This window comes from Sorex fumeus, unplaced genomic scaffold (genome assembly GCF_029834395.1).
Source record: "Sorex fumeus unplaced genomic scaffold, SorFum_2.1 ptg000002l, whole genome shotgun sequence".
Classification (NCBI taxonomy): Eukaryota; Metazoa; Chordata; class Mammalia; order Eulipotyphla; family Soricidae; genus Sorex; species Sorex fumeus.
The window spans coordinates 31,663,162-31,685,811 of record NW_026606059.1 but is presented as its reverse complement, the minus strand read 5'-3'; the positions used below and the strand labels follow the sequence as shown (position 1 = coordinate 31,685,811).

General features: G+C 38.8%; 1 protein-coding gene across 1 annotated transcript in view; it reads right to left on the bottom strand.

The window, feature by feature from the left end:
- The window catches only part of ARFGEF1 (ADP ribosylation factor guanine nucleotide exchange factor 1), a 132,162-nt gene that overhangs the window by 47,417 nt on the left and 62,095 nt on the right, over positions 1-22,650 (bottom strand). The window contains exons 15-21 of the mRNA XM_056130521.1: positions 16,085-16,286; positions 14,911-15,022; positions 13,842-14,047; positions 13,490-13,574; positions 10,436-10,607; positions 5,675-5,826; positions 531-659 (exon numbers count right to left, since the gene is read on the bottom strand). Of these exons, the coding sequence (XP_055986496.1) occupies positions 531-659; positions 5,675-5,826; positions 10,436-10,607; positions 13,490-13,574; positions 13,842-14,047; positions 14,911-15,022; positions 16,085-16,286 (1,058 nt within the window). The remainder of the gene's footprint in view (positions 1-530; positions 660-5,674; positions 5,827-10,435; positions 10,608-13,489; positions 13,575-13,841; positions 14,048-14,910; positions 15,023-16,084; positions 16,287-22,650) is intronic.

The following is a 22,650-nucleotide window of genomic DNA, read 5'->3' as shown; positions in this document are numbered from 1 at the left end:
ATATACAGTGAGGTTTTTTTAAAGTTGTAACAATAATAATGAAATGCATGAAAGTTTTAGAAAGGAAGTTGTGGTTAAAATTTATTATCAGACAAAGCATATGAATGAGCAGAAAGGTCTACATTTATAGAAATTATGGGATACTTGAATTTAAAAAAAAACTTGTACTTAGGCATAGGTAAAATTACAAAATGACGTATACAAATAGATATTAAAACACACTATGATTCAGTTAGTATGACCATATAACATATTTGAAGATATTAAAATTATCATATAGGAATTCAATGTACCTTAAAAAACTATAAACAGCTAATATTCTATAGGGGAAAATCTAAGTTTTTATGATGACATTTAGACAGATTTATACAGAACTATCCCTCCTGCCAGAGCTTGTTGGGAAAATTAAATTTAAAATTTAGTATTTTAAAAATTACACCGCAAGATTAGTTTTTAAAAGTTGAACTATAATAACGGCATGAATAATTTACGTTTTCCAGTCTGGAACAAAGGCAAAATTCTTTTGTTACCTGAATGCTGAAAATGCATGCAATTCTGATCGCACATCTTATACCTTCCAGGCAAAGAGAGGCTACTTCAGTATCATCACAGTCTTGCAGACCCACACTGAATGCAGCCAGAAAAGGTGTCCAAGCCAACTGGAAAATGGTAAGTTTAAATGTATTAAGCATATCAATGGATAACAAAATCTTAGGGCAACTTCTTAAACCTTTAGACAACAAAAGATTTGAGAAAGTTTTGAAAAAATATCAGTGAGATTCTTAGCATAATTATTCGAAAAGCTTTTGTAGACAAGGGATGGCTGGGCTTCATTGGCAAAACAGATTACAAATTCAGGAGAAAACACTGGGCACAGTTTCTAGAAATCATTCACATTTCTAGAAATTATTCACATCAATAAAAAACAGGAATAGTTACATATTCATAAACACCCATAGTCTTTTGTTTTTTTTTGGCTACACCTGGTGGCATTCATGATCAGAGACCACTCCTGATAGTGCTCAAGGTATCTTATGTGGTGCCAAGGATCAAACCAGGATCAGACAAAGGCGAGGCAAGCACCCTATCCACTACTTTACTGACTCTCTGTCCCATAAATACTATTAACTTAACTCTTCACTTCAGAAGTTCTCTCCTGAAAGTTTTGTCCCTCTAATAAAATACTTTTAGTCATTTTTCCATTTTCAACTCTATTTTTGTTTGGGGCCCACAACTGATGTGCTCACAGCTCTTACTCCCAGCTCCGAGGTTATGAGTTGCTCCCAGCAGTGCGTGGGGTCCATGCAGTGTCAGGAATCATATCCATGAATCCTCAGTGCAAAATATGTGCTTCCAGCTCTTTGAACTATCTCCACAGCCTTATTCTCCTTATTTTAAATCTACTCCAGGAACATCACTTATGTATCTATATGTATTTGGCGGGGAAAGAGGGGAGGGACTTACCTAACAGTGCTCAGGGCTTATTTCTGGCTCTGCACTCATGGTTCACTCCTGGAGGGGCGTGGGATCATATGGATGCAGGGGCTCAAACCCAGGTCAGCCTCGTGCAAGGCAAGCACTCTTCACTATACTATTTCTCTAGCCTCTAGCCTTATATTTTTTAAGTCAAATATTTCACATTAAGACAGCAGTAATGTGGCCGAAGAGACAGTACACAGGTTAAGAAGTTTGCTTTGTATATAACTGACCCTGGCTTGATGCTATCATTACATATAGTCTCCAAGATTGACAAGAGTGATTCCTGATCACAGAGCCAGGATAAGCCCTAAGCACTAATGGTATGACCCCTATCACCCACCAAAAAGATATCAGAAATATCTCTGGTTCCTAGCTCCTTTAAAAATACAATTTAGGGGTGGAGCGAGAGTACAGTAGGTAGGTTCCTTATCTTATAAGTGGCTGATGGCTGCTGTCTGCAGCACTTCATAAGGTCCCCACAGGAGTAATCTCTGAATGCAGGGCCAGGATTAAGCTCTGAACACATGCAGATCTGGCCCGTCAAAAAATATTTAAAAATTTATATATATATATACACACACACGTATCTATATGTATATACACATTTATACACATATAATTCAATGATACATCTTCATTAAGTCTTCAGAAGTCAACAAATACTGTATTTTAATATCAACTAAATACACAGTGAAGCTGTAATGCAAAAACAAAAAGAAACTATTTGTTTATTCCATTCACAACTCTATTCAAACTCTATTCGGAAAAGATACTTGCATTCCTATGTTTATTGCAGCACTAACAATAGCCAAAATATGGAAACAACCTAAGTGTCCAGGAACCAATGATTGGATAAAAAATGATTAACAATTCTGTAACTGTGTATCCCACAGTGATTCAATAAAAAAAGCAGAACTATGGTTGGTTCCGTACTTTTTGGTTTTTGCATCCTTTTCTATCAAAAGGCAATTGGTTTTTGGTTTTTGCATCCTTTTCTATCAAAAGGCAATATCTTATTTTTAGGCAATAAGAAAAGATGATTATTCAAAACAAAACAAAAACCTGCTTTATAAAATTATTCCATTTTAAAAGAGAAATCCTTATATTTCAACATTATTATCAAAAATACCCCAAAGCCCAGTTATTATTTCACTAGTCTTTCTAATATTATCTCCCCAGCACCCTTATTTATTCTCATCCTATAATCCTCCAACAGATGTCAAAAAATATTCTATCACACAAATCTTGAAATGCAGTGGAAATAACTATTAAATTCTGTACTTGAAAGGAAGCACAGAAATCCAGCAGTCATCGTTACTCTTCCTGGATGGGTGGGGTTTTTGTCAGTCTCCACCGACCATCTGGCCACACTGGAATGTACACAAACTGGAATGTACTTTACCTCCAAACTTTCCCTTTTCAAACTTGCCTAAGGTCTCCCTTCATTTCCCTACAATTCTTTGGATTCATGGCTCAGTCATTCTAGAATTTGGGCAAAGAATAGAAAAATAAGAAAATAAAGTAAAGGTAAAGGCCCTCCCGTTGATCATGATTTGCTCGAGCGGGCCCAGTAACGTCTCCATTGGAGACTTTGTTGTTACTGTGTCTGGCATATTGAATATGTCATGGGGAGCTTGCCAGGCTCTGCCGTGCGGGCGAGATACTCTCGGTAGCTTGCCGGGCTCTCCGAGAGGGGCGGAGGAATCGAACTCGGGTCGGCCATGTTGGCTGCGTGCAAGGCAAACGCCCTACTGCTGTGCTATCGCTCCAGCCCTAAGAAAATAAAGGAATAAAAAAATTGTATTTTAAAGAACGAGTGTGATCATTCACACTGGATCAACCTATAAACACAAAAATAAGCACACCCTTGTATTCCTTTCTCTACTTTCTGGGCTCCAGGCACTCAGAATCCTCTAGTTCCTGGGTTAGAAGCACTCAAAGAGAATAAGCTCATGATCACTAAAATTTTAGGTAGATGCAAATGATTTTAGAAAACAGATTTAGAAAAAATTTCAAAAATCAATCCTAATGTTCCAAGTTCATTCTACTCTTAATTCTTAATATACTTACTAATTGCAAACAGTGCTTACCTTTTCTTGCCACTTTAAAAGATAAAACTAGTGCCTTTGGAGTCAAACTCGACATACGCAATTCACAGTTCATAGATTATTTTTTATTTTTTCAAAGTTCATAGCTTTTATAGTCACTGTCACTGTCCTCCCATTGTTCATCGATTTGCCTGAGTGGGCCCAGTAACGTCTCCATTTTGGGACTTGATATTACTGTGTTTGGCATATTGAATACGTCACAGGGAGCTTGCCAGGCTGTGCCGTGCAGGCAAGATACTCTCGGTTAGCTTGCCTGACTCTCCAAGAGGGGCAGAGGTATTGAACCTGGGTTGCCAGGGTCAGCCGCATACAAGGCAAACGCCCTACCCGCTGTGTTATGGCTCCAGCCCAGCTTTTATAGTAAGAAAATTTATTCCTCTCTTGTAGTAGCTTATTCAGTTAGAGGAGATATGGCTTTACCAGAACTCAAAATTGGAAGCAGAGTATTTCCCTGCCAAGTCATTGCTTTCCATTGTATTTCTCTCTTCACTGTCTCTGTTCTTCCTGGCCAACGTATCGCAAGCGAGCAGACAGCAAACAAGCTGACCTGGCTCTCAACTTTGCTGTAACTCTGAACTGTAGACAATAAAATAACAGGGACTTCTACTGCTACGTTCCCCCACAGGCACATTCATTCTGACTTCTTGTACACAGGAGGTAAGAATGTAGCTAATGATGGCCATAATTTCCTAATGGACATTCTTCAACTTGCTGGTTTTTGTTTTCTTCCACTTGGCAGGGAAGTAACAGTGCTTTATACCGTAAGACCACGGGAAATCTTGAGTCTCAGTAACTTAAATTTCTGTAATTTCTAATTTTTGCAGCTGTAACTCCAAGCATCACTGGCAAAATGCAATAGTTGAATCTGTGACTGGTCTATTTTCTGCATCTGCTACAGGCCGTATTATTGTCCTCTGTCTGATGCGGTGTATCAGAGCTCTTTTCACAATTTTTGATGGACTTGCCCTCCCTACACAGAAGCCTGGGGATCTTTATCATTTTAATATTTAGAGATTGGAGCAATCAATGGAGAATAAGTGAACTGGCCTCTCTTTATGGACCATGCCAAATATTCTGGTCTGAGACTGAAGACAGTACAAAGGGCAAGGTACTTTCCTTATATGTGGCTAGTCCTGATTCAAGACCAGCACAGCATGTGGTCTTCCACAAACCACTATGAGTGATCCCTGAGCACAGAGTCTAGCATAAGCCCTTAGTACAATAAGGTAAGGCCCCAAATCCTTTCAAAACTTTTTTTAAAAAAACAACTTTTTACAAGGTACAAATAAGGACAAAGGTAGACTATATTCTGCCGCCATATAATTAACGTGGTTTTCCTTTCATGTAGATTATGCGAAAAGACTCATTTTTTACTACTATATTCTGTATTCACTACTGTATTCTGGTAAAGAGATTTTGCAATAGCCCTTCAACAGCTAGGATCTGATTTAGTGTTGAATCTGTGTTGGTGTTATAAGATCTATAGTTTCTCTACATTTAATATAACTTAAATGTCATTCTATAGGGCCAAAGAGGTTAAGGCACTTGCTTTGAATGCAGACAACCTGGGTTTAAACTCTGGCACCACATATGGTCCTAGAGCACAAGTAGCCCCTGAGTACCACAGAGTGTGATCCACTCTCTGCCCACCCCCCCATCCTCCCCAAAAATACAACACTTTCTTAGGATCTTTGCTATACAGGTATCTTTATATAAGTCCCAGTGTATTCTACCAGCTAGTTATCAAAACTTTAATTTTCATTTTCCATAGCTTAAAATCTAGGACATAGCCATTAAATAATCAAGCAAACCTTAAACAGAAACATGTCCAGTTATGGATAATTTGCCACTATTATTATGTTTAACTATATACTGCTGAGGATTAAAATGACTTGTTGAAATGCTAAGTATATACAATATAAAAGAAAACGATGAGGATAAATAAAGGTAAATTTACACTTGTTAGTCTTAACAGTTTCTGTTTATAACTCTGTATGTGCTATATTATTGCATTAACTTAAAAATACACTAAACAAAATTACACACAAACACACACTACAAAAAAAAGTTATTACAGTGACTCTTACCTTAAACATGGGTCTCACATGCTCCAAATGTGTTGCACTTGTGAAAGGTGCCTGAACATGGCTTACAGCCTCCATGAGTGCTTTAGCTGTCTTGGCCATCTGTTCCATTTCTAAATTATATAGAAGTCTTCTTTGTTTTTCACTGGCTACACCTGAAAAAAAGAGTAATATGAACATTTAAATTATAAAATACTTTAAGAAATGTTGCCTTGATGTCTTACTAGGGGTCAGAAAGATTTAAGGCCCATACATTGCTTATAGTTTGCCTCAGATGGTTCCTTGGCTCTACATTCACGCAAGTATCTCTAGGTGCAGCACTGGAGCTCCCTAAACCGTTCTCAGTCTGGCCCTGGAGACTCTTGGTGCTATTAGGGTGGTAGGGGAATCCCCAGAACTAGAGAGCTCTCATATCCCTCACACTAAACCTCCAGCAGTTGGCTGAGAATCACTGGAAGAGGCTTTGGTTCCCATGAGCATTGCCTGGGATGCCTCCCACCAATGTATAGTAATTCTAGAAAGCCAGTGGGCTGGAGCGATAGCACAGTGGGTGGGGCATTTGCCTTGCATGTGGTCAACCCGAGTTCAATTCTTCTGTCCCTCTCAGAGAGCCCAGCAAGCTACCGAGAGTATGCCCCCCGCATGGCAGAGCCTGGCAAGCTCCCCATGGCGTATTCGATATGCCAAAAACAGTAACAACAAGTCTCACAATGGAGACGTTACTGGTGTCTGTTCAAGTAAATCAATGAACAATAGGGGGAGGACAGTGCTGCAGTGCTACTAGAAAGTCAAACACAGTAAGTCATAAAGTATATGATTCCATTTACATAAAATATCCATAATAGTAGTGTTCACAGAACAGAAAGCTAATTAGTACTATTTTAGGGGCTTGGCTATTCTGGGAGGGGGATGGATATGGAATAAATGGTTTCAGGTTTTATTGGGGGCGGGTAACTAAATATTTTGAACTAGGTAGTGGTTCCAAGCCGCTCTCTTCCTCCTGCGCAACTCAGGTGCCAGGTCATTCATCATGTTGATTTCTCGACCTAGGTATATATAACTGTTGCATTCGGAGATGGTGGTTCCGTTGAGAGCGAATGGAGCGTCAGGAACAAGGCTGTTTCTCATAAATATTGTCTTCGTAAGATTCAGCTGCAGTCTGACTTTTCCACACTCACGGTTGAAGTCAGTCAGCATCTGTGCTACTTGGCTAATATTAGATGTTATTAGAACGATGTCATCAGCAAAGCGGAGGTGGTGTAGTTGTCGACCATCTATCTTCACTCCCATGTTTTCCCATTCCAGTCATCGCATGATGTTCTCGAGGGTGGCACTGAAGAGTTTTGGTGAAATGGTATCACCCTGCCGAACCCCTCTCTTGATATGGATGATTACTTCTTTGTAGAATGGTGAGATCTTGGTAGTGAATCCGCAATAGAGCTCACGAAGGATCCTGATGTACTGAGTTTGAACGCCATGTTTGGCTAGGGCTTCGATGACTGCTTCAGTCTCAACAGAATCAAAGGTCTTCTTTAAATCAATGAATGTTAGACAGAGCGGCATCTTGAACTCCCGAGATACCTCAATGAGCTTGGTTATTGTGTGGATATGGTCGATGGTACTGAATCCTTTTCGGAATCCAGCTTGCTCGCATGGTTGTCCTTCATCTAGTGTTCTGCTAATCCTATTCAGGATGGCTCGAGTGAATAGTTTGTAGATGACAGACAATAGGCAGATTGGGCGATAGTTGCCAATGTCGTGGATGTCTCCTTTCTTGTATAGTAGTACAGTCCTGCTGGTTTTCCATTGGGATGGAACCTTGCATTCAGACAGGTAGCGTGTGAAGAGTCGAGCCAATGTATTGATGAGTACTGATGGTAAGTTCTTCAAGTGTTCAGGTCTGATCTTGTCTGGGCCAGGTGCTCTTTGTTTCTTTAGCGACGAGATGGCATGTTGGATTTCGGAAGGGAGAACACTGGGAACGACATATCCCTCAGGCAGATCAGGCGATAGTTGCCGATGTCATAGATGTCTCCCTTCTTGTGCAAAAGGTCGGTCCTGCTGGTTTTCCATTGGGACAGAACCTTGCATTCAAACAGGTAGGGTGTGAAGAGCCAAACCAGAGTATTGACGAGTACTGGTGGCAGATTCTTCATGTGTTTGGGTCTGACCATATCTGAACTGGGTGCTGTACATTTCTTTACCAACAAAATGGCATGTCGGATTTCGGAAGGGAGAATGCTGGGAAGGACATATCCATCCTACGGAATTTGGTACGTGGGCAGGTGGACATGGGTATCAAAGAGATCTGAGTAGAAGTAGTGAATAACCTTTTCCACTGCCCTTCTGGAAGATGTGATGTCCATCAGAGGGCAGGCATCTTGGTCTTGTAATTGGTGAAGGACAGGAAGGCGTTGTGAATACTTTCTCCGGCTTCTGCCGCATCAGCCAACACTGCTGCTTCTTCTCTCTTTAAGGTCTTCCTTTATCACTTCTCTGCACCATTTTGCAAGCTCAGACATTAGCCTGTTCATGCCAAACCAACATTGGTGAATGAGCTTCAGAGTTTTCGAAGACAAGCGTCTTTTTGTGGCTTTCTCTCTCTCAGAGTTCCTTGCACAATCATGGAGGTACTGAACTAGTCAATCGTATTCCTTGCCAATGTTGTCAACAACGGGATTTTCCCATATTGCTGCAACAGTGCCAAAGAGCTCCCAGCTGGTGATCATTCTGGGAGTTCTCTTCTTAAACTCTGCAGCCCTTTCTCTCCACTCTGTGAAGTAGAATTTCGCACAAAGGATATGGTGGTCTGTCTGATCCCGTTTGGAATTTTGGGACAACAGTGACATCGGTCAGACAAAACCAATTCAATTCGATTGAATATGATGTGGTCACTTTCCTTGTGGAACTGTCCACTGGGAGACTCCCATGTCCAATGTTTAAATTCAGCCTTCTGGAACTGCGAGTTTCCATGGATGGTCTTAGTCAACACGATGAAATCAAACAGTCTCTTACCCTGTTCATTCCATTCTAGGCCATGGGTCCCAATGTGGAGTTCTAAAATCACTGACAATGACCTTGAAGAGGGTGTGGTCTTCTTTATAGAACTTCTCCAGCTCCATGTAGAACTTCTCAAGTTCTTCTTTGTCGTAGTTGGATGTCAATATATGGTGCTACAATTCAAGCTTGGGACTCCTAATGCAAAGCATGTACTCAACCAGTTGAGCTTTCTATTATAGATTGTTGAACCACTACCTTTATACATCACTCCTACAGCATTGCCCTCCCATTGTTCATTGATTTGCTTGAGCGGGCACCAGTAACATCTCCATTGTGAGACTTGTTGTTACTTTTTTTGGTATACTGAATATGCCATGAGGAGCTGGCTATGCTCTGCCGTGGGGGCGGCATACTCTCGGTAGCTTGCAGGCTCTCTGAGAGGGATGGAGGAATTGAACCTGGATCAGTTGCATGGCAAACGCCCTACCTGCTGTGCCAATGCTCCAACCTGGGCCAGTAGGAACATCACGTCATTCCTACTGTCAAATTTTGCTCTAATTGTATCACTACATAGAGTATCTAGGGAGAAGTCAGGCTTACAGTTAACTTCTAATGCTAGGAATTAATGCTAAGTCTAAGAATTCTATAGAGACAAAATTTGTGGTTCATCTGCAAGGTAGTGTTTCTAACACCACAATCCTAACCTTCCTGATCTCCTTCAAAAATCTCTCCTTCAGGGCCAACGAGATAGCTCAAATGACTGGAGCATAGTCCTGGGTTCAATCTCCAGTACCTCATGATTCGCCAAGTACCACTACATGTGATCCCAAAATAAACCCTTTATTTCCTACTTGCTTATCTGCAAAAACAAATGAACAGATGGAAACATATTAAGTTTTCATTTAATATCAATAGGTTTTGAGATCTTATTTGGAGGTTCTAGCAGGGGAGCACAGTCACTCATGTACCCTTGACTGGGAAGAACAGTCGATATCTTCCATCCCAGGAAGGTGGTCCTCTCTGACCAAGCGTGCTGCTTTGGGAGGGATGCACACAGACTGGTGAAGAAGGAAGGGGACACTAGCCTAAAAAGCCAGATTAGCTGAATCATGCCAAGCAATCGATGAGGTGACAGATGTCACAGCCAGATCACCCTCACATCCTAATATAAATAGGTTTTGAAAACTATGACTTTTAAGCATAACAATATTAACAAAAGAAGGTTACCAAATAATGTCTTTTCATTTTTTATTATCTGGGTTTTGATTCTGGGTTTGTAATTTGTGTCTTTTGGGGTTCAAACCCAGATGTGCTCTGGATTTATTCCTGGCTCTTTTTGGATTTTGTTTTTCCCAACTATGTTACAATGCAAGGACTCTGAACAAAATGACATCATTCAAGGACTTGCTATTATGTAGCTTCAGATGATGATAATGAGATATAAGAAAAAAAAATTTTACAAAAATCCCAAAACCCTGAAATTCAGGAAGAATTGACTATGGGATTACCTAACTAATCTCTTTGACCTCCAAATCCATACTGAGATTAACGGCTAAATAAACAATTATCTACTGAGTGCATACTCAATACAAATCATGCAGCATTTCCCACTAGTCATTATTCAGTGCAACTGTTTTCACAATGTGGAAAATAATCAGAGTAGCAAACTGTATTACTTCTCATAAAAAAATTATTGATTAAATCTAAGTAAATTCTCTGAAGAACTCATTCATCCATCAAGGTTCAATTAATTTGGATACTTACTTTGTTTACTTGACTTGGTAGGAATTGTTAATTCTTTTGTTTCTTTCAATGATATCTTTTTTCCGGCTATTTCATTGTAGATGGCTGATAGATATTCTTCAGGAAGGTCTTTACTGTCATTGATACCTCTGTTCATCTTAATGTACTGCTCTTTTGTCATTTTATTTTTAACCTAAAAATGAAAAACCATTATCATTTAAAAAAAACCATAAAATTGTTTGTATTTTAAAATATGAATATTCATGTAAAAGATTTTATAAATACTCTGATATAAAATGGAAAAATACACATTAAAATCAGAAAAGGAATTTACATAAAATGTAGAAAGACAATGTAGAGAAAGGTCCATCCTGACTTATACCAATTAATTGTCTCTGAAGTACATTTAACTCTTTTGTAATAGCAAGGAAACTAATAAATTGCTATGCCCAGGTTTAAAAGCTCTAGAGGTGCTGAAGAAATGGTACAGAAGCAAGGGTGCTTGCCTTGCCTAAGCCAAGTGGGTTTGATCCCCAGCATCCCATTTGGTCCCCCGATCCTCACCAGGAGTAATTTCTGAGGAGGGCCTGGAGTAACCTTTAAGTATACTGAGAGTAGCCCAAAAACCAAAACAACAAAATTTTTTTAAAAAAAAGAAAGTTCGACCTAGATATTTAAAGAACCCTGACAATTATTAGAAAAATATTATCAAAGGGAGTTAAATCTTCTTGGCTCAAAGGAACATAAATATGTTGCTAATTACTAAAAGTGAATTTTATAAACAACAGACATGAGTATGACAAAAAATTATGTATTAAATTTATGAAAAGTCAGGTTAACAACCCTTCTGATTGACTCAGAGTAGCAACCTATATGTTAGGTGATGTAGGCAAAGATTCCTTGGTATACCTGCTTTACTTAAGAGTATCCTGAACAGGAATGCTATGCTACATAACATGATAAACGGTAGCATACAAATTTCTAGTTTATAAAATGGCAGCACTCTTGTCAAATCTAGGAATTCGACACCCAAAACATTATCATTTTGATTACACACACAAAAAAAAACACTGAAGGGCTGGAGCGATAGAACAGTGGGTAGGGTGTCTGCCTTGCATGCGGCTGACCCAGGTTTGATCCCCAGGTTTAATCTGAAGTTAGATTTAATTAAAATCATTACTACTACCTTCCATAAAGAACTCAAAGCAACTTTAACAATAAGATGTCTACAAATTTACAGTAAGTACACAGAACAAATATGAAGGTTTCAAAAGTTTGTGAAAATAGAAAAATCAGAATGTCCAGAGAATACAATAGGGATATAGAATTACAAAGTTCAGATTAATCTGCAAAATTATTTCTAGTATGTCAGAAAGGGTAGGAGGAGCACTTTTCCTATAATTTACTCTTGAAGATTTCAAATATGGTAGAAATATAGTAGAATAAGGCACTTCCCTTCATGTGGCTCACCCAGGTTCGACCCCTGATCACTGAGTCATGAATAAGCCTTCAAAGCTACGTATGGCACGAAAACTAAAATAAATTAATTGAAAACACATAGTTTTCAAATATAACTTAATATTGACGGAGATAAAGCTCTAATATAACTTGAAAAATTCATGGTGAGTCATGGCAATAAAAAAGATGAAGGAAGGAAAGCAACTTCATCTGAAGCTCTGAAGAACATTGACAGTCACTGTCATAGGGATAAATAGCATATTAACCAAAATAAAAGAGTATATAGTGCCATGTTAAACCAATGTTAAAATCATCTTGAAATTTTCAGCATGGCATACTATCTTAGCATCATTTCATTAAGGGCAAAAAAATTTGGCTGAAAATTTAAAATTGGGTGTGAGAACTGGAGTAGGGAAATAGGGATAGGAAAAGCACTAATTCGGGGTTACCCCCAATAAAAATACACAGCCTACAAAGAACACTTCTATTGGGCCAGAGAAAGCATACCTGGCTAAGTTAGTGTAAACTGTGCATGCAGGAAATCCAAGTTTGATCCCCAGGAATCTTGACCCTCCACCAGCATCAGCCAGGAATGACCCCTAGCACAGAGCCAAGAGCTATTCCTCTATTCCTAAGCACTCTAGACATGGCTCCCAAACCAAAACTAAATAAATAAAAAACACTTTTGACATAGTGGAACAATGCTGGTAGTACTAGTGATATACTCTCTTCACCCAATGATCTTTTCTGAAACACTTTTGGAAGCAGAAGTGGAGGATGGGGGTCTGGGCCCCACTTAGCTTGCTTATGGCTTTGAGCTTAGGAATCACTCCTGGAGGCCTGGGGAATAGATGTGTTGCTAAGCACCTTACGCACTGTATGATCTCTCTGGTCTGCTCTAACAGTATTCTTGACTTTCACTTTCTTGCACTTAAATTAAGCTGTGCCTAGTTTTAATGCTTAAACCATTTAAAACTATTTGCTACTACTGATGATTAATAGACACAAAATCTTAATGTGTTCTAAACATATCTCAAATGAAGTCATTCATTAATATTACAGAAAAGGTCATATAACTTAAGTACTCCAGGTGAAAAAGGAACATACATAAATGATTACCTGTATTTTTTTTAAAGTGATGTCATATTATAGTTATATTGCACCGAATCACAGACATATTATATGAGGTGTTAAATTGCGGGGCTGGAGCAAAAGCACAGCGAGTAGGGCGTTTGCCTTGCATGCGGCTGACCCAGGTTTGATTCCTCCACCCCTCTCGGAGAGCCCGGCAAGCTACCGAGAGTATTTGATATGCCAGACACAGTAACAACAAAGTCTCCAATGGAGACGTTACTGGGCCCGCTCGAGCAAATTTTAGTACAATAGCTATAAAAATCTTGTTTTGTATAGCTGTCAATTAAGGGAAAAAGAGACAGACAGATCAATTTACAGATGGATGAAAGTATAATTATGACCCGAAACAGATTTTGTCAAATGTATACTCCTTCCAAATAAGTACTGCATTTTGCAGTTGATTTAACTAAACAAAATGAAAATTTCAACTATTACTTATTGAATTTAAGGAAACTTATAAAACAGGCTTGAAAAAAAACGTACCTGTGGACTGTGAAGATCTGTTGTCAGCATGATAATTGAGTAAGCCAAAACATAAGCAGTATCTGCACTAGCAAAGAGGGTTTGTCTGGAAAAACAAATGTATCATGTTATGATCATTCATTGCTTTTTAGTTTTATTTAACCACTCAAGTTCCGTATCACTTTTAATGCTCTCTCAAGATTTATGTTTAACCCCATATCACAATCTTTTAAGAGTTATTTTGTGGCGTGCAGATAGATTTTAGACAGTAAGTTCCTCAAGGGTAAAGTTTTATGAGTCACTTGATGCTCCCTAGCACATATACAAGATAGAGCTGGCAAACAAAGAATAGCTGAATTTAAAGCTTGCTTACCCTTGGTTGCATTCCAGGTATCTTGCAGCAAATTTTTCCATTAATCTATCAATTTTCTGAGCTTCCCCCGGAAGACGGAATCCTTCCAAAAACATGCGAAGGGCTGAAACAAAGTCCTTTCCTGAAAAGTCATGTTGGTCCACATATGCATACATGACTTCTTTGTTAAATTTATCATTATCTCCCAGGAATTCACCTACTTGCGTCTGAATAACAAAAGACAGAAAGTGATATCCTAATGCAATGTTACATGCATCATACAGCTCTGAAAAACAGTAGAAAAATCTGTAAGCCCCACAAATTTTGACTTAGGGTTTCATTATATTAAGCATAAAGCTGTACGTTAAACAAATTGAATGTGTTTATTTTAATTAACTTTTGAATTGGTAAAATTAAAAACAAATTTAAGAATAGTTGGATTATTTTTAAGCTTTATTTACATACATGTTGAGAGTATTTTAAATGGGCAACAATATATATCATTCACTATTTATAATACTGTTGTGCTATCACAGCAATGCAGTACTGGGAACTAAAACCAGGTTCATATTTCATTAACTTTAGTTTTTTTCTTCTTGGGAGGGGGAGTGCAGAGGGCAGGAGTAGGGCCGTGGGCACACCCAGGTGGTGGCTGGTAGTAGCCACCAATGGTGATTGAGCTTGAGGGATCATGTGGTGCTGGGAATCAAACTGGGGCTGGGTTATGTACATGCCAGACAATTGCCTTAACCCCTTTACTATCTTCCCAGCTCCGATTTTAATTTTTCTTAGTAAGTGTACACCTGGCAGTACTTGGGCCAGCAATGCTGGAGTGAGAGGTCCATGTGGTGCTGGAGAGCAAATTCAAGGTCTCATATATGCAATTACCTCTTGAGTTATCTCCTTGGCCCCATGTATTACTAGCTTTAAAAGGAATAATATAAAAAACTCACAGAATTTTTTTCTAAAAGTTGGATATGTAGCTAAGAGGTAAAGTACTTGCCTTGCATGTGTATGGCCCTGGATTCAATACTAAGCAGCAGGGGAAATTTTTTTTCTAAGGCAAAATAAAATAAAATAGCATCCTTACGGAGTCTAATCTTTCTTCTTGATGCAAAAACTGGGCAATATCTTCAGGTGTAGTACCAAGCATTCCTTGTTCCTGGAGGTACTGTATTCCTCTCTTTGGTTTCTTATTAAATCTAGATGACAATGAAGTTAGTATAAACATTAGAAATAGAAAACCATGCACATTCCTTAGAAAGATCTTAAGTAAATTTTTGTTGTTTTAAGGGCCACACCTGGCAGTGCTCAGGGTTGACTCCTGGCTCTGCACTTAGGAATCTTATAACAACATGCATAAACTTCCTCGATTAAAACATCAAAATGCTGAAAATAGGCACTTAAGTATTTTCCAAACAGCATATGTTAAGAAATGATTTTTTTATTAAAAAAAAATTTTTTTTGGGGGGGCCACATCTAGAAATACTCAGGAGATACTCTTAGCCTGGCAGTGCTTAGGGAACCCTATGGGGTGCTAGGGTTCGAAACTGGATCCTGTGCAAGGCAAGCGCCTCACCAAGTACTATCTCTGTACTATTTCTCCATCCCCAGAAATGCTTTAAATTACAAGTAGCAAACCGAGTACTCTAATCAAAGTAATATTTTAAGTTTACAGTAGCTACATTTGTGGAGAAAGATCATTTTACTCAAAAGCAAGTACATTTTTTTTTATAGCTTGCTTTTGAAGGATGAGACTTTATTAAGAGGAAGAAAAGCAGAAAGATAGTATTCAGACTGAAATAAGCTGAGTACCACAGAGTTTAGTAGGTAAATTGAATCCACATAATTTATCTAGTAGAAAAGTCAGGATGAAAGAGAAAGTAATCTTATCAATATAAAAACGAGATCACTTTTTATTACTTCATTGACTTGATAATAAGAACAGTATGTTAATAACCCAACTACCATATATGACTGATTCCATCAATGAGCTAAATACACAATGTGAAACTGAGCCAACAGATTTAAAATATGGTCCAAATCAACAGCATTAAAATATGGTCCAAATAATTAAATATGATTGCAAAGGTCTGTTTGACCTACACTTTAATGATAAGGAGCATTAGAGCTACAATCCATTTTGCTCAATGAAAGGTAGTAATAAGAATATACTAAATCTGAAAATATAACAAATCTGAAAAATAAAGAAGACGAATACTGAGGAATGGTCAGTAACATTTCTTCTTAAAATCAACACTCACAAATCTATTCCTTGCTCTATAATTTCTTTTTGTTGCTTTAGGACCTCAAATTGTTCTGGATTATCAGTCCCAGACATCTGTGTACTGTAGCTGCCTATTCCTGATGATGATGTTGACTCCAGAGAATTTAAACTTCCATATCGGTTTATTGTCTCAGGGTGTTTTATTTCACTTGTTTCTTGCTCACAGGGCTTTTCTTGACCTGTAAGTAGAAAACTAATACAGTAAATTATTCCAAGTAAGAAAAAAATCATATGTAAGTTAATATATATATACATATATATATACACATACACAAATTATATATCTCAAATTAAGGTAAATTGTTTTAATGTTGTTCAGACATCATTTAATTAAATTTAAAAATTAGGAGTTATGACAATAAAACACTGATCTAAAATAAAATCAATACATATCAAAAGTGTACATTAGAAACAGTTCTTCCTAAAGTTTCAGTACTATCAACTGGGTTTCTTTTTTTCTTTTTGTGCCACATCCTGCAGTACTCAGGGCTTACCCCTGGCTTTGCACTCGGTGATCCCTCCTGGCAGTACGTAGGAGACCATAAGGAGTGCAGGGAATAGAATCCAGGTTCGCTGCACGGAAGGCAAGCACCCTACCTACCTATTGTACTATTGCTCCAGCATGCATCCAATGAATTTCTGCTCTACTCATGTCTCTTGAGAGGAATTCTTTTCCCTCAAACACTATTGCCAAAGGCAACACTTAGAAAATCTTGTGGCTATGAACAGATTTCTGAGAAAATGTAATTTTCAAACATAGCTGAATAATTCCATTTTCTTAAAAAAAATACCTGTGTTTAGGACCAAAGATATAGCTCAGTGGTAAAACATTTGTTTTACACATATGAGAACCCGTGGTCAGTTTCCAGCACCACTGTCACTGTCACTGTCACCCAGTTGTTCATCAATTAGCTTGAGCGGGCCCAGTAACATCTCCATTTTGAGACTTGTTGTTACTGTGTTTGGCACATGGAATACCTCATGGGGAGCTTGCCAGGTTTTGCTGTGCGGGCGAGATGCTCTCGGTAGCTTACCAGGCTCTCCGAGAGGGGTGGAGGAATCAAACCCAGCTCGGCCAGGATGGCTGCGAGCAAGGCAAACGCCCGACTGCTGTGCTATCAGCCATTGAGCACCACCAAAAAAAATTTTTTTTTTTTAAAACATACTGAACTTTGTTTCTTCACTAATTATCCTTTAGGGCTAGAGACACAGTATCGGGACTAAGGCACCTGTTTCAGTCCCCTGAACCACAAGGAGTGACCCGTGACCACAGAATCAGGAACGGCCTATGAGCACCACTATGTGTGGTGCCAAAACCCAAGCTTCCCCAAAAGGTGGCCGTAGCTTTGGGGTTGCAGAGATGGCTCCAAAGATTAGAATGCCCAGCTTCACATGCACACAGAAGCCCTAGGTTGGATGGATGTTTAGTGCTTCTTCACAATGTTCTTTCTGCCATACACCATGATCCCTGAGCACCCTGCCCCCCAACCAAACAACAACAAAAGCTATATAAATGTGTGCTTCAAATTTTACACTACAAAATAATTCTAGGAAGATGTAATTGGAGTAAGTCTGGAGAGCTAAGTTAAAAAAGTCATTATTTTTAAATAAATTATTTAACTTAGAAAATATTTCATCAGTTAAATGAATAATGGTATCAAGAATCTGGATTAGAGCTGGATTAGAACAGTGGGTTGCATTTCATATGGCCAACCCGGGTTTGATCCCAACACCATATCATCCACTGAGCCTCACCAGGAGTTACACCTTACACTCCAAGTGGGGTCCCAAGACAAAAGCCAAAAATAGAAACTGAATTAAGAAACTTTCCTCCAAAGAATTATATTTTTAGGGGCCCAGAGGGATAGTACAGCAGGAAAGGCACTGTCTGACTCAGTTCAATCCCTGGTACCCTAAATGATTCTCCAAGTACGGATAAGAGTGATTCCTGAATACAGTGCCAGAAGAAAGCCCTGAACACCGCTGTGTGGCCCAAAACAAACAAACAAAAAAACCCAAAGTATTATTTGTTTAAAATAAAATTCAGGGCTGGAGCAATAGTACGGTGGGTAGGGCATTTGCTTTGCATGCGGCCGACCCAGGTTCGATGCCTAGCATCCCATATGGCCCCCAAGCTCTGCCAGGAGTAATTTCTGAGTGCATGAGCCAGGAGTAAACCTGTGCAACACCGGGTGTGACCCAAAAAGAAAAAAAATTAAAACTCAAAATGTTATCTTAGATCCCTTCCTTCTGGCTAGGCGGCTACAGTCTCCACACCTGAACTCAGGCATATCTGAGGCCCACACCACATCTCCTCTGCATTCTGCTCCACCCTTCCAGGTGAGATTAATCTCAAATCATTGGCCCAAGTTGGAATGGGAGGCAGGTCCCCTCCCTTCTTGGTAGGTCTCAGCAGCCTCAACATTGACCTCGGCCATATGAAAGGGCCCACTCCACAAGTTCTGGCAGCCATGCAACAAATTTCAGCAGCAAAATTCACACTGCTACAATTATACTTCCTGTCACTGCCTAAAGAAGGGAACTGAAGGAAAAGTGCAACTCTCCATCTAATTAACCAGAGTCTTCCAGAAGATCTAACTACTGACTTACCCTCAGCACATCAGGGACAATGAAAACAAAAGGGGAATACTCAGAAATCCACCAAATTCAAAGAGTGAAAACAGTACTAGAGATGGCACAACCAACAACAACCAGCTCTGTAATTCCACAGAAAATGGCTTTAGTGACTCCATGGTGAGAATGTTTAATGAGCTCAAAGAAAGCATAGCAAAGGTAGTCAGCAAAGCACAAGATAATGAGAGCCAAAATGAGAAAACTATAAGCAGAAATGAATAGTGACATATTTAAACAAACAAACAAAAAAACACAAGCTCTGAGCATCTAACAACAGCTGAGGAAAAGATGGCAGTGCTCCAAGATGAGCTGTAGGAAACCCCCCCAAAAAAAAACAGAAGGTGGAAAAAAGTCTGAAAAGAACTGAATAGCATATCAGAGAAATATGGGTTAAACTCAAGAGGAACAACGTAAGAATTATCAGTATGCCTGTGGATCAGGAAATGAAGAGCCAATAAAGAAACCAAAGTTGATAATTTCTGAAAGTTACCTGAATACATAGATACATGGAGGAAAAGATAGGGAGAACTCTCCATGACACTGAGCTAAAGGCATCTTTAAAGACAAAACACCACTGATCCAGCAAGTGGAAGCAAAAATTAACAAATGGGACTACATTAAGCTAAGAAGTTTTTGTACCTCAAAAGAAGCAGTGACCAAGATAAAGAGACAGTCCATGGAATGGGAAAAAATGTTTACCCAACACCCATCTGATAAGGGGTTAATATCCAATATATACTTTATATATATATCCATGACATTGGTAGAACTTTGTAAGAAAAAAACCTCCATTCCCATCAAAAAATGAGGAGAAATGAACAGAAACTTTCTCAAAGAAGAAATACAAATGGCCAAAAAGGCACATGAAAAAATGTTCTACATCACTAATCATCAGGGAGATGCAAATCAAAGCAACAATGAACTATTACCTTATTCCACAGAGATTGGCACTCATTGAAAAGAATAAGAACAATCAGTGCTAGTATGGATGTGGGGCCAAAGAAAATCTCATTCACTGTTGGTAGGAATGCTGACTGGTCCAGGCTTTTTGGAAAACAATATGGGCATTCCTCAATAAACTAGAAATTGAGCTACCACATGACCAGCAGTAATGGGAATAAAACCCAGGGCTGCAAAACTAAACAGCAGAAATGATATCTGCACTTGTATATTCACTGCAGCACTATTCACAATAGCCAGAATCTGGAAACAACCTGAGTACCCAAGAACAGATGACTGGTCAATGAAACTGGTACATCTACACTTTGGAATACCATACAGCTGTTAGAAAAATGAAGTCATGAAATTTGCTTATAAATAGATGGAAATGGAGAGTATCATGCTAAGTGAAGTAAGACTGAAGGAGGACAGACGCAGAATGACTACACTCATTTGTGGGATATTTAAAAAAAAGAAACAAACAAACAAAACATAGTAAGAAACTAACACCCAAAAACAGCAGAAACAAGGGTCAGGACGAATGGTCCACAATTGGAAGCCTGCCTCAAGGGCTGGGGGAGAGGGTAGTTGGGATAGAGAAGGGGCCATTATGATAATGGTTGGAAGGAATTGCTCCGGATTGGAGATGTGTGCTGAAAGCGGGCAAATGACCAAATACGATGGCCTTTCAAGATCTGTATTGTAAATGATAATGCCCGAAAGGAGGGTGGGAAGGAAAGAGGGAGAGAGAGTGAGATCGAGAGCAAGAGCAAACGAGGGCGGGGGGGAGGGGGTACCTGCCATAGAGGGACAGGCTGGAGTGAGGGTCGGGGGCAGTGGCAGGAAGAATACTGCTAACATTGGTGGTGGGAATTGTACCCTGGTAGGGGGGTAGAGGGATGGATGTTGGACCATTGCTATGACTGAAAACCATGAAAGCTTTGTAACTGTATCTCACAGTGACAAGATTTTTCAATTAAAAAAAAATTCTGAGTTGAGTGAAACAGACAACAAAATACAAGACCAAAGAATTCCAGCAAAAGCTGATTAAACCAGAAACACTTTAAGATACATTTTGCTTAGAATGACAAGTCAGAGACGGAGACAAAATATTCAAAGCAGCAAGATCAAACAAAGGAGCTTACATATAAAACAAAGCCTTTAAGCTTCACAGAAGACTATCAAATGAGACTCTAAGAGGCGAAAGAGAATAGAGGGATATAGTAGAAAAGCTCAGTGAAATGAACACCTCACCTAGAATACTCTATCCAATAGATTATCATTGAGATCTGAAGGAAAAATACAGAACTTCATGGACAGGAAACAGCTTAGGGAATTCACAGTCTTGAAACCAGTTTTGAAAGGAGTGCTAAACAAGTTTCTTTCTCTAAAGGACCAGTCTGGTTCACTGTCTATGGAAAGCAACGTGGTGCCTTCTCAAAAAACAAAATACCCAACAACAAAACAAAACAGGAACAGAACTCCCATGATGATACAGCAATACTCCTTCTTGGCGTCTATCCCCAAAGCACAAAAACATTAATTTGAAATAGTTAGTTAATGTTTAATTACTGTTTACACCTATGTTCATTGCTGCTGAAACATTAATTAATGTTCACACTTATGTTCATTGCTGCACTTAGCACAAAAGCCAAGCTGTAACAACAACCCAAATGCCTAATTACAGGTGAATGAACCAAAAAGTTGTGGTAGATATACACAACAGAGTATTATACAGCTCTAAGTAAGAACAAAATCATGCAAATTTGCATAATGGAACTAGAAGATATCATACTTGGTGAAGTCAGTCAGAATGAAAGATACAAAATGACCTCTTTCACATGTGGAACTTTAAGATATACAGCAAAGTGCTGGAGCAAGAGTACAGCAGGTAGGGCCCTTGTCTTGTACACGGCAGACCTTAATTCAATCTTCTGCACCCCATATGAACCCTAAGCACCACCAGGTATAATTCCTGAGTGCAGAGCCGAATACCCCCAGAGTACTGTTGTCTGTGGCTCCCATACCAAAACGTTAAAAATTAAGGGGAAAAAAGATATGCACTGAGGTAGCAACAAAAACTCAAAGTTAACATAACAGGGACACTGATTCAAACAACAGAGTTGGGTTGAGTGAGAGAAAAGGAAACTGGGGTGCTTGGGGGAAGAAAACAGTACACTGGTAATGAGTGTGGTGTTGGAATTATGTCCATGAGAAACCATTATTAAAAGCATTATAAACCAAAGAAAATTTTTAAAAAGATCAAACAAATTGTCAGCATGCAGCACTACATATGGCACTCACTCATGGTGCTTATGGTGCCCTCTAGACAGGTATTATTTCTCCTAGCTTCCTAAGGAATTGTATACATTTTCAATAATGAATTAATGTCTCATTTACATTGAATGTTCTATGATCAGTTTTTTTTTAAATATCCAGAGATCTTTTTACAAGCTTTAAATTGATACAGACACTTTGGTATTTATATTTCCTAATGTAAAGCGAATATTCCCTTTATCAAGGTAAAACGCACTTTTTACTTTCATAGACCTATTCAGACTTTTCCTTTTGTTTTCTTAATTCTTTTCACACTTACAAAATTTTACATATGTAGGATTTACCTACTTTATGTAAACCCTGATATATAGTAGCAAAGAATACCCAAGATTCTTTGCTACTATATTTAAATTTATATACCTCTTCCAGGAGATTAGTTCTATTCATCTTTATGTGTGCAGGTGTCACCAACTTTACAAATACAACAAAAAGATGTTTTATTTCTCGTATGTTAGATTTTAAAAAACCAACAACATAGTAAGGGAACAACAAATGGCCAGTTAGTAGAACTGAAGATTTTTGTGTATAAAACTGAGCTTACGTTGATGGGAGTAAGAGCTTGGTAGAGGCCCTTGGAACACTGGTGGAGGGAAGCAGGCTTTCTGGTGATGGGTCCGATGTTGGAAATACATA